Source organism: Salvia splendens, chromosome 4 (assembly GCF_004379255.2).
Source record: "Salvia splendens isolate huo1 chromosome 4, SspV2, whole genome shotgun sequence".
In the NCBI taxonomy this organism is placed as follows: Eukaryota; Viridiplantae; Streptophyta; class Magnoliopsida; order Lamiales; family Lamiaceae; genus Salvia; species Salvia splendens.
In genome coordinates this window covers 2,507,726-2,521,369 of record NC_056035.1, presented here as the reverse complement: position 1 = coordinate 2,521,369, position 13,644 = coordinate 2,507,726, and the positions used below count along the sequence as shown (strand labels likewise).

Sequence of the window (13,644 nt, the reverse complement as noted above, 5' to 3'; positions counted from 1 at the left end):
TAAAGTTTTATTTTTATTTGTATAATAATATATTATTGTATTAATCAATTTATTTATTAATTTTTGTCCATAATTATTCAATCTCATATTTTAAATTTTGGATTGTCTGCTAAAACATTCATTTATCTTTTTCTAATTTTTAAAATAGGTCTCACATTCCACTCCTAATTTATTATAAGTTAATACTCCATATAAAATGACGCACGTTACATTAACTTTTTTCTTTACATTTTTAATATTTGAAATGAGTCAAAATGGGATAAGTAATATCAAATGGATGAAATACTATATTAATATAAAATCAGTATTATAACAACTCAATTAGCGGACTCTTAGGACATCAAGATATCACTATCTGTGTTCTTCGGATTCCCAAATCGAAAATCCTATACACACCATTGCGGACTACTAGTACCATTAGAGAAGGCTAGTCACTAACATAGATTCAAGAGCATCGCGTGTTTTACCAAATTTGTTGTTAAATTTCAGCACCAGCTCATTTCAATTTCTAGTTTCGTCCCTGCTACCTATGAGCTTTTAATGCATATTAAGCCACCAAACTAGTTCAGTCTGTGATCTATAAATAGACCTAAAAATGGAAATTATAGCATAGCAATAATCAAGATCATTTGAGTTTTCCAAAAAAAAGAGAGCTACCTAGCTTTTTATTCATAAAAATGAATTGTGTTAGCACGAAGCTCCCTTTGATTGATTTAAGCAACCTAGGAGAAAATGATTCTCCAAGGTGGGAATCAACCGAAATCCAAATTCGAGAAGCCATTCAAGAATATGGGGGTTGTGAAGCTACGTACATTAACCTTATTCCTCTTGAGTTGAGGAAATCAGTTGGTGATGGGATTCGGCAACTTTTCGATCTCCCTTTAGCCACCAAACTACTTAACAAAAATCCACACATACCTTTACATAGCTATGTTAGCCGAAACGATTCCGATGCACTCGTAGAAAGTATAGTCATTGATGGCGCCCTCTCGCCTCACGTAGTCGACACCTTCGCCAACCTCATGTGGCCTGATCAAGGCAATCCCACTTTCAGGTTTAATCCCTTTTTTGTTTAATTTATTAATATTACCATTTTGATGACCATTTTTAATACATGTGGATCTACTAAAAAGGTTAATGTTGCTAATCTTTTGATGAATTGACTATTGAGATTCATATAATAGTTTCTCTTATGATAGTTATGTACTAGAGTTCTACATAGTTCCTTTTTTACATTAATTTTTGTTGAATATTGTTTGTGTTTATTTGCAAACATCAATTGGGGTGTATTATATTTTAAGTTTTCATCTAACATTAAATTTTGACTAAAAAAATTGTGCATTAAGACATATTATTTCCTTCTTGATTGTACTATTGTAACAGCAAAGATATACTATTATACTGTAAGAAACTGTCTAAACTGGACAAGATTGTGAGGCGGATGGTGTTGGAGAGTCTTGGACTGGAAAAATACATAGACGAACACATCAACTCCACAGATTACGTCTGTCGTGTCCAGAAGTACGAGGCGCCTCGAACGCCTCACTCAACACTCGGATTACATTCCCATACAGACAAGAACATCATGACCATATTGCATCAACTCAATCATGTTAACGGTTTGCAGATTCTTCCCAAAGATGGAAAAACTAGGATCCCTGTAGATCCAACATCACTCGATTCAATCATTGTCATGGTCAGGACCACTCTCCGTGTATGTTACTACTATCCTCGTTTACAAAAAATAATCTTATTTTTTCATTTTTTTACAGCGTAATCAAGACATGTATATCCTTCATTTCACTAATTTCTCATTAAAATACACGTCATCTACAGTTGAGACTATTTTTTCATGAATGGAGATCATAATTTTTTAAATAATTTATTGGCCTATTCATTTGTAATGAATCTCGTATTTTACTTCACCGGTACGCATCATTTACAGGCATGGACAATTGGGCGACTGCATGATCCATTCCACAGGGTAGTGGTTAGCGGGGATGAAACTCGATACACTATCGGATTGTTTACGGTTGCGAAAGAAGGGTGCGTGATTAAGACTCCGGAAGAGTTGGTGAATGAAGATCACCCTTTGCTCTACAAGCCTTTTGATTACTATAAGTTCATTAATTTTACCACCACAGATGCTGGTAGGGCTTCGCCAGATCCTCTCAAGGAATATTGTGGAGCCTAAATTCCATGATTATCAGCTTAGATGTCTGCTTGTTTGGGTGTTTAATTTCTTGTTAATTTACTGCTATAATAATATAAGCTTCTGATGCTTCACATAAATGTGATAGATAAGCTCATTTTCGGGTTTTCTTTGTTGGTTCTTTCTCGAATCGCAAAAGAAGAGTCGAACCACATATTAGATAGATAGTATATATTTGGAATTTGTATTCATTCATAATGTCGAAATACATCTTTTTACTCTCCAACTCTCCATCCTCTAAAAAATTATTTTCAACATTATTTAGTTTTTGATATTTTGTAAAAATAAATATGAAAAGGTTCTTTGCTTCAAAAAAGAAATAGCTTGATCAACAAAAAGAGTAATATACTTCATATTTTAATGTTTCATTTATTTTTAAAAGAATCACAATTAATTAGAAAAACCTCATCCTATATGTATAACTCTATTTTTACTTTTAAGCTAGTATCACACCCATATATATGGATACGTGGATTAAGATATTCTTTAACATTGATATATATGAGACAATAAATTAATTAAATGAAATTAGAAACATAATAAACATGAAACAATTTAATCACAAATTATAATGTTCCTTTATTGATGCCACAATCAGTGGAATCACAACACCGCCATTTGAGCTGCAAAATTCTACATTGGATCACATGAGATGAAAATTACATGTGCACATGCAATTTGAACCCAAGATCAATACTATATTATTATTCTATTGGAAAATTAGCTGATTAGTTTTCCAAGTTTTAATATAACAAGCAATGACACCACCACCGTTCAAATTATAGATGTTTCTATAGCTTGATATAAATATGATAATAAAGAAAATTATATAATTAATATTACCGACGGAAGCATTCGGTCGGGGAATCCGTCGGACAAATAAACCGACGGAATTTATTATGTCGGTAAATATTACCGACTTGATGTTTACAAACGGAAAAATATACCGATAGAATTTATTCTGCCGGTAAAATTGAGATTTACCGACGGAAAATTGCGTCGGTAATTTAACTGTTTTTTGTAGCGCTTTATCTTATGTACGTCTTTTGATATCTTCTCTAACTCGACCTGCTACCTTCAAATCTGAATACGGCCCAAACCCGTTAATGACACGATATAATATGGGCTGATACGACACGAGAATGACATGAACACAATATTATACGATTAAAACTTGATATTACACGATTAAACCTAATTTTAAATTGATTTATGAAAGAGAAGGTTTGTGCAGGCTCGTGTATTCAACTGATCAGGAGATGATTCCCAACCTAGTTGTGTCGTTTGCACGACGACCTAAGACCTAGTATCAACAATTTCCTCAACCCACATCTACTGGCTAGTATAGTGAGAGCAAGGATCGAATCCCACAGAGATTGTGGTGATAATATGGAAGGGGTTGGTTAGCTACCACGCTTGGGTTGAGGTTCTTTCTAGACACAAACTAAGGGTGGATATGTACTCTACTGACTGGTAAGAAGTTCTCATAGCGAAATCAGGCTAGGCACGTGAAAGGTGGGTTGGTACGACTCTAGTGCATGTGAAAAGTGGATGTTTACTAAAAATAGGTAGACATGGACATAAACGGATCTCCGACCGAACTAGCTGATGAACTGCCAGATCCGCCAAAAGTCTGACAAAAAGGGAAGGACAAAAGGTAGCTGAAAAGTAAAAGTGGTCCACAAATTTAGGAGTTGTCAATTGGCTGCGCATGGCCTGACCATTCTAGACCCAGGCCAATGACTAAAGTAGGCTAGATTGGGCTGCATTTTCTTTCTATAAATTTAGACTCAATCTAGTCCAAGCTAGGTTGGGTAACCCATAAATTAAATTATTATTTTATCAATTTTTTTTAAATGTATTTTTGAAATTTTTTTGTATTAAATTGTAGTACTCCAAATTAAAAATTATTTTATTTGAGAATTAAATCTTATATTCCTATAATATTCTAATTTTAATTTTTTTCATATATATTTATTAGATGATTATTGAATCACGTTAAATATTACTCCTTTCGTCCCATAAAAGTTGACACTTTTGGGATGACATGGGTTGATGCAAAATTGGTAAAATATGAAAGAAATTGGGAGATAAAGTGATTGGACTATTAGTGGAGAATGAACCCCACTTCATTAGAGGAAAAAGTCACCAAATATAGAAGTGGACTTTTTATATGAGACACATGGAACATTAAATATGTATATTCAAATTTATCTTCCTATAACTATTTAAAAAAAAGTCAATTGCAAAGTGCTTTTAAAAAATATATAAATAATTTGAGTGAATATTATTTTAAAAGGATTAAAATTAAAGTATAAATAATTAAAATAGTAGTAGTAGTATAGAGTTAGTTGTTGTGGGTCATATTTGAGCGTGTATTGGATTGGATTAGGTTAGTTCGGTCCGTACTATCTTAACAAGTATTCATGCTTACCCATCCCTAATAAATGAGCTTTTTAATAAATAATTAAACCGCCAATTGTTTGGTTTCCAAGATAAAATAATACTAAGATATAACTTAGAATTGAGTTGTGAGATTATTTTAGTCGTAGGGGTTAGCTATGACTAATTATCTCAAGATCCATATAGGATTAAGTTGTAGGATTGAATCTTATGAAACAAACATACTACAAATTTAATCTTAGATACAATCTTTGATCCGAACGAGAGGTCCAAGGCCCGGGCTGGCCCGAGCACGACTCCCCTTAAGCTGCCCGGGAGGCCCGTCACGAGATCTATGAGACAAAAGCTTTGGGAGGGCGTTTCAAGCTTCATCGAGAGAGCAATGGGGAGGCAGACGGAACGCCCGGTCGGGCGAATCCACCCCTCCAAAACGCCTGATCGGGCTTTTGTGCGCTGAGTGTCGTCCACATTCCAGAGTGTTCGCCCGGTCGGGCGAACTCACCCTCCCAAAACGCCCGACCGGGTGTTTGACAAAGCCGCGGCGAGTCCAGAGAATTCGCCCAACCGGGCGATTTCACATGTCCAAAATGCTCGGCCGGGCGATTCAACTTTTGTAGCCGAATTTCTTATGTTTTAACCCTTTGTCTTGGGATTCCATCCCTAGGTATAAATACCATTTTGTAAGACTTTAGTTGGAGACTTGGATGAATGAAATTATGAAGACTCCTTTGAGAGCATCTCCCTTGTGAGATTTTTATCTAAATTTCTACATGTTAGGTTGCTTGGTTTATGTTTAATAGACTAGATCAAGTATAGGTATGCATTTATGGTTGTGTAGTCATGAATGTGGAGCCAATGGAGTATTTGCTTTGGGTGAAAGTAGCCTAGGATTGCCTTCATCTTTTTGAGGGAGGTCATAGGTTCCCAAAGAGGATTCCTCCCTCTTTACACTTTCTTCTCACCTCTTTTCTCTCCATCAAAATCCATTTTGAGCCTAGTTTTTGTGGCTAGCTCAACTTACCTTTGTTTATCTTAACTAAAAATTGGAATCAAACACTAGTTTGGGTATTTCTTGGGCACATGGAAGGATTCCCTCACAAGGAACATTATCATTTGGTATCTAGAGCCTAGGTGCCTACCAAGTGTTTGATTTTAAACCTCTATGAAATTTCATTTTCCTTTTTTTCCTTATTTCTTTTGTTTTAGCCTTTGCTTGTTTATTGGTCAATTGTTGTAGGATTGAGCTGATTTTTGGTGTGCATGAACCTTGATATATGAACTATTTTCTTGAAAAATCTCAGCAAAAAATTCCATCATTTGATGGGTCAAATTAATGTGTGAAGTTGCTGCCCTGTTTTGTGCCCTAGTTTGACAGATTTGGGGAAAACGTAAAATCGAGGGTCTTCTCGAAAACCTACTATATTGGGGATATTTTTCCCTCATTCTAAACCCTTTAATCTTGTTATCTACTAAGTTTCATCAATTTTGAGTTGGGTAGCCATATCAAAAAAATTCCTAAAGATCAGCCAAGAGTTACATAAATTTTCAGCTCAACTAAGTTTGTTTGTTAGCTTCCTTAGGCATTGAACCTTACTTTCACATGCTTGATTGGCTTTACTTGCTTGGTTATATTGCCTATGTGTATACCTTGATTGATTTGTCTTAGCACTTGCATTTAGGAAGTTGGATATTGAGAGTGAGTGAACCTAGCCCTCACTATATTCTAAGCCTTGTTCCGAGTGACATTGGTGAGTGAATTGGGGGCGGGATTACCCATTGGGAAGTGAGTTCTTACTAAAATCTCCCCTTATTGTGTGTGTGAGTGTGGATTTTACTAACCCCTAGGACTAGATCCTAGTTTATTTTTATTTCTTATTGTAGGTACCATTGTGAATGCCACCTCGTACTAGATCCACCACGATGGGGGACCCGCAACCGGGTGCGAGCACGAGTCTTAGTGTGGCGGGGGATGAGTTGAAAAGCTTGATGGAAAAAATTATGACGGATTTGGGGGATCTAAAAGAAATCCAAACAACAATGCATGTCACTCAAGATGCTATGTTCGGGGATTTGAAGGAACTCAAGGAGAACCAAGTATCCATCCATGAAAACCAAACTTTTCTCCACGACGAGCTCAACGCTTTGAAGGCCTTGCGACTATCAAGGTCAAACACCCATAGGAGCAATCACACACATCATGATGCCTCCGAGGGGAGTAATGGAAAGGAAGAACCCTATGGTTAGTACGATCATGGGGGGCGTGGAGGACAAGGAGGAGGACGGAATGGGAATAGGAATGGTAGGTTTGGGAACATGATGGGCGGACGAGGGAATGGAAACATGGGGCACCATGGGTGGGATGGTAGGTATAGAAGGAATAGAAAATATGAGGAGGTGGAGATGGAGCCGAGGTATGATGATCCCACCAAATCTATCAAGCACACATTTCCCGAGTTCCACGGCAAGTTTGATCCCGAAGCCTACTTGGAATGGGAGTCCCAAATGGGCAAAATTTTCTCACTCCATAACTTTTCGGAAGGTGATAAGGTGAAGGTGGCCATACCCGAGTTTCGTGGCAATGCGGATACATGGTGGAATGATACGATGAGGAGGAGAAGGATGGTTAGGGGAGGAGAAGTGGGATCGTGGGCAGAGTTGTGTGAGCTCATGAGGACTACCTTTGTACCAAAGTTCTATTTCCTCCGACTTCGAGGGGAGTTTCAAGATTTGAAGCAAGGGACGAAGAGCGTAATGGAGTACTACTATGAACTCCTATCATTGATGAGCAAGGTAGGGGTGGAGGAGCGAGAAGAGGCGACTCAAGATCGATTTATCCATGGTCTTAACATCAACTTGAAGCACAAGGTGCAAGTGGAAGCATTGAGGGAAATTTCCTTGGATGAGGTGATTGGGTTTGCCGACACTTTTGAGAGGTAAAGTAAGGAGTTGGTTTCTAGTCGGGCTAAATGGGCTTCTAGCTAAACCGGAGGGACGGGGACTAGCAAGTGGAGCGCTCCCAGCAAGAAGGTGGAAAACACGGCTAATCCAAATACACAAGGGAGACTGACCGTGAAGGCTTTACCGGGTACTCAACCTATTAAAGCTATAGCCCCTATGGAAGACAAGAAGGTTCAATGTTTCAAGTGCAAGGGGTCTGGCCATTATGCACGTGAGTGCCCAAACCAACGGGTAATGGTTATCGGGCAAGATGGTAGCGTGTATAGTGAGGAAGATGAAGAAGAAGGGAAGGGTGTGGGCACTAAAGAAGTGAGCCCGGACACCGACATAGCTTTTTCTAGTGGCGATGATGAAGATACACCCTTAAGGGCTATGGTTGTACTCTGAATGCTCAATGTACAACCCAACCTTGAGGAGCATAAGGAGCAAAGGTGCAACATCTTTCATATGAAGTGTAAGGTGAAGTCCAAGACGTGCTTGGTCATCATAGATGGAGGGAGTTGTACAAATGTGGTGTGTGACCGGTTGGTGGCCAAGTTGGGATTGAAGGTACTTAAACACCCAAACCCCTACAAATTGCAATGGTTAGGGGATTCCGGGGAGTTGAAGGTGAAGGCTCAATGCAAAGTTCCATTGAAGATTGGGGAAGTTGAAGAAGAAATCATATGTGATATCATTCCTATGATGGCATGTCATGTTTTGCTAGGGAGGCCATGGGAGTTTGATAGAAGGGCCGACAAAAATGGCTTCACGAATGAGTATTTCTACATGCTCAACGGGGTGAAGGTTCGTTTGAAGCCATTGCTACCTAGTGCCGTGTTTGAGGCTAGCTAACATCTACAAAAGGAAAGATAGAGAGATAAGGAAAAAAGGCTAGTAAAAGAATGTGAGCTAAAAAAGCCAAGTGAGAGTGGGGGTGGTGAGAGAAAAATAAAAACGTCCAAAGGAGAGCACCCACAAACAAGAGAGGGAAATGAATGTTTGGTAGCTAGTAAAACCGACCTTGGGTGGGCACTAAACAATCACCTCTCCGTTCTACTCATGGTCCGTAAGGATTTGTGCTTAGCTACTAACCTTGACCCGTGTCCTTTGATTGTCCAAAGTGTGTTGTAGGAATTTGAAGATGTATTCCCGGAGGAACTCCCGAGTGAACTCCCTCCCATGAGGGGGATCGAGCATCAAATTGACTTTTTGCCGGGATCATCACTCCCAAACCGGGCCGCATACAAGGCGAATCCCAAGGAGACACAAGAGCTACAAAGGCAAGTCGAGGAACTCCTTGCCAAAGGTCTAATTCGTGAATCTCTATCTCCTTGTGCCGTACCCGTCATTCTTGTACCTAAGAAAGACGGTAGTTGGAGGATGTGTGTCGATTGTAGGGCAATTAACAAAATCACCATCAAATATAGACACTCTATACCTAGGTTAGACGACATGTTAGAGGACCTTTGTGGCTCTATATGTTTCTCTAAAATTGATTTGGCTAGTGGATATCACCAAATTCGCATGAAAGAATAAGATGAATGGAAAACTGCTTTTAAAACCAAATTTGGCTTGTATGAATGGATTGTGATGCCTTTTGGTTTAACTAATGCCCCTTCTACATTCATGCGTTTGATGAATCATGTGCTTCGTCCTTTTATTGGGAAATTTGTGGTGGTATATTTTGATGATATCTTGATTTATAGTCGTAGTGTTGAAGAGCATGCTAGTCATCTTCGGAATGTGCTTGAAGTGTTGAGAATGCATGTTTTATATGCCAAGTTGCCTAAATGCACTTTTTGTGTTGAGGAAGTTGTGTTTCTTGGTTTTGTTGTGGGAAAGGACGGAGTGCGGGTAGATGAAGAAAAGGTGAAAGCCATTAGGGAATGGCCGACACCTAGGAATGTGAGTGAGGTTAGGTCTTTTCATGGCCTTTCTAGTTTCTATAGGAGGTTTGTTAGGGATTTTTCCACAAAAGCTTCACCCTTGAACCACCTTTTCAAAAAAAATGTTGAGTTTAAGTGGGGGGAGGAGCAAGAGAGAGCGTTTAATACTTTGAAAAATGACCTCACACATGTTCCCTTACTAGCACTCCCTAATTTTGATAAAACTTTTGAACTTGAGTGTGATGCAAGTGGTGTGGGGATTGGGGGAGTTCTCATGCAAGAGGGTAAACCCATAGCTTATTTCTCGGAAAAACTAAATCAAGCCCAATTGAACTACCCCACGTACGACAAGGAGTTGTATGCTATAGTTCATTGCCTTGAGAATTGGCAACACTACTTGATGCACAAGGAGTTTGTGATACACACGGATCATGAGTCTATTAAGTTCTTAGGAGGGCAACATAAACTTGATAAAAGACATGCTAAATGGAGTGTTTTCCTGGAGACTTTTCCCTATGTCATTAGGTATAAGAAGGGAAAGGACAATGTGGTTGTCGATGCTCTTTCTAGGAAACCTTTTGAGACCTTGCATGATAGTGCTTTACTTATGAGTGATACCGTGTGTTTGAGAAAACGTGTGCTTGCTATGTGTGCCTCCAATTATGTTGGATTTGAGTTTATTAAAGACCTTTATGAGCATGATCATGACTTTTCTTCTATTTACGGAGCTTGTGAAAAAGGTGCTTTTAATAAATACTATAAGTTGGATGGCTATCTTTTTAGAGAGAATAGGGTGTGCATACCTTCATGCTCTTTGAGAAATTTGTTGATTAAGGAGGCTCACCTAGGGGGCCTAATGGGTCATTTTGGGTTGCTTAAAACCTTTGACATACTAAGTGAGCATTTCTTTTGGCCTTGCATGAAGAAGCATGTTGAAAAGTTTTGTAGTAGTTGTTTAGAGTGTAGGCAAGCCAAGTCTAAATATAACAATTATGGTCTTTACACCCCTTTGCCTACTCCTACACATCCTTGGGTAGACTTGTCCATGGACTTTGTTCTAGGTCTCCCAATGTCTCCTCAAAAAAATGATAGCATCTTTGTGGTGGTGGATAGGTTTTCCAAAATGGCTCACTTCATTCCATGTCGGAAGACAAGTGATGCCAAATTCTTTGCTAGTTTATTTTTCAAGGAGGTTGTAAGAATCCATGGGGTCCCAAAAACTATTGTAAGTGATAGAGACGTCAAATTTTTGAGTTTCTTTTGGAAAACACTTTGGGGTAGGATGGGTACCAAACTCCTTTTCTCTACCACCGCACATCCCCAAACGGATGGTCAAACGGAAGTTGTAAGCCGTTCATTGGGTACTCTTCTCCGTGCCTTGGTTTTTTAAAATAAAGCTTCTTGGGAAGAATATTTTCCTATAGCCGAGTTTGCTTATAATAGGACCATACATTCCACCACCCAACAATCCCCTTTTGAGGTTGTATATGGTTTCAATCCTCTCACCCCGTTGGATTTTTCCACGGCCGATTTGCCTTTATCTTATATGGTTGATGTAGGTGGGATGGAGAAGGCTAAGTTTGTGCAAGACTTGCACACTCGAGTGCAAGAACGAATCCGCAAGATGGGAGAACAAGTAGCTCAAAAGGTGAACAAAGGGCGGAAGAAAATATTGTTCAACCCCGGAGATTTGGTGCGGGTACACTTTCGGAAAATACGTTTTCCCGACAAAGCAAGATCCAAGCTTGCCCCGCGAGGGGATGGCCCATTTATGGTCCTAGAGCGTGTGAACGACAATGCCTATATCATTGATCTTCCCGGTGAGTATAACGTGAGTTGTACCTTTAATGTGGCTCATTTGAGCCCGTTTGATTTTTTAGGGGACGGCCCAGATTTGAGGAGAAATCCTTCTCAAGAGGGAGAGGATGATACGAACGAGAGGTCTAAGGCCGGGCTGGCCCGAGCACGACTCCCCTTAAGCTGCCCGGAAGGCCCGTCACGAGATCTATGAGACAAAAGCTTCGGGAGGGTGTTTCAAGCTTCATCGGTAGAGCAATGGAGGAGGCAAACGGAACGCCCGGTCGGGCGAATCAACCCCTCCAAAACGCCCGATCGGGCGTTTGTGCGCTGAGTATCGTCCACATTCCAGAGAGTTCGCCCGGTCGGGCGAACTCACCCTCCCAAAACGCCCGACGGGGCGTTTGACAAAGCCGCGGCGAGTCCAGAGAATTCGCCCGACCGGGCGATTTCACATGTCCAAAACGCCCAGCCGGGCGATTCAACTTTTGTAGACGAATTTCTTATGTTTCAATATAGGTATGCATTTATGGCTGTGTAGTCATGAATGTGGAGCCAATGGAGTATTTGCTTTGGGTGAAAGTAGCCTAGGTATGCCTTCATCTTTTTGAGGGAGGTCATAGGTTCCCAAAGAGGATTCCTTCCTCTTTACACTTTCTTCTCACCTCTTTTCTCTCCATCAAAATCCATTTTGAGCCTAGTTTTTGTGGCTAGCTCAACTTATCTTTGTTTATCTTAACTAAAAATTAGAATCAAACACTAGTTTGGGTATTTCTTGGGCACATGGAAGGATTCCCTCACAAGGAACATTATCAATCTTGCAAACCGAATAAAGCATAACCACTACCAATATCTATCAACAATTTCCTCAACCCACATCTACTGGCTAGTATAGTGAGAGCAAGGGTCGAATCCCACAGAAATTGTGGTGATAATCTGGAAGAGGTTGGTTAGCTACCACGTTTAGGTTGAGGTTCTATCTAGACACAAACTAAGGTTGGACATGTACTCTACTGACTGGTAAGAATTTCTCATATCGAAATCAGGCTAGGCACGTGAAATGTGGGTTGGTACGACTCTAGTGCATGTGAAAAGTGGAAGTTTACTAAAAATAGGTAGACAGGGACATAAACGGTTCACCGACCGAACTAGCTGATGAACTGCAAGATCCGCCAAAAGTCTAACAAAAGTGGAAGGACAAAAGGTAGCTGAAAAGTAAAAGTGGTCCACAAATTGGATGTGGATGTTGTCTTCTGATACGCTCAGATTTTGCACGGTTTTAAGGCCATCTTTTGGTACATTTTCAATGTCAAAGTTGCATTACACGTTCATTATTTGCATATTTTATCCATTTTGGTGTTTTGGCATGTTTTCACAGCAATTAAATATTGAGTTTCTTCCCCAAAATTGAAGCAGCAACTTCTCTCCCTCTCTGCTTCTCTCGTCTCTCTCAAATCAAAATCTGGACAATCCCCAAATCCACGTCACGCTATTTCTCTCTCTCACATTAACCACCCCAAAATCAGTTTTCTCTCAATTCGGCGCAACTTCCTCTCTTCTCTCGCTGCTGCGACAAATCGAGCACCCAAGCTCCGTGAGCCGTCACGCCGCCAATTCTCCTTCTCGATGCTAGCGGTTTTGGGATTTGGCTAAAACTGAGCATACTATATTGTGATGCAGGAAACGTGGAGCAGCAGATTTGTTGAAGAATACGTCACAAATGAAATGGGCGGGCTGCGAAAGAATTGGTTTTGGGCTTCTCAAAGTCACTTCATTTAAAAGGAAAAGTTAGACTAGAAAAGAGTAATTGTTTCGTCCAAAATATAAATTTATTTTCCATCGTCTATAGCACATATCTCGTTTCTTCGATTTCCAGTCGCATCTTTCTCATTGGTCATAAATTGAGTCCCTCTAATGTTTAAAGAACTAGGGCTTAAAAAATAGACTTGGTTGTACAAACAACGTCAACAACAGAGGGAGTATATTTGTCAATTAATTTATTATGCCCTGTGATATTATTATTATTATTATTATTATTATTATTATTATTATTATTATTATTATTATTATTATTATTATTATTATTATTTAGTTAGTTAATTATAGATTTGCATATATCTTTTTCATATCTTTTATCTTGCTCGTTAAGTTAGTATCCACTATTATAAATAGTGGACATTGTTAGTCATTTTAATCAATTCAAGAAATATCAATTATCATTCTATTTTATTTTCTCTTATTCTCTTTCCTTTCAAACGTGCAAAACGCACAAAACCCTAATTTTGACGCCGAATTGATAGACGGGCAAAAGCTCCCGCGACGTTCGACGCAAAATCTACGAGTTAAGGAACTTCTTCCTTAACACCCTGTGCGCAGACCCTCAATCTCCATTTCCAGTAACAACTC

At 39.3% G+C, this 13,644-nt stretch overlaps 1 protein-coding gene across 1 annotated transcript; it reads left to right on the top strand.

Annotated features, from left to right (window-relative positions):
* The first annotated feature begins 677 nt into the window (after window positions 1–677).
* Window positions 678–2,194, top strand: LOC121800184 (probable 2-oxoglutarate-dependent dioxygenase AOP1). The gene is made up of 3 exons (XM_042199775.1): window positions 678–1,054; window positions 1,384–1,714; window positions 1,946–2,194. Exons 1-3 carry the CDS (start codon window positions 678–680, stop codon window positions 2,192–2,194), a joined length of 957 nt encoding a protein of 318 aa, XP_042055709.1.
* Window positions 2,195–13,644: the final 11,450 nt, after the last annotated feature.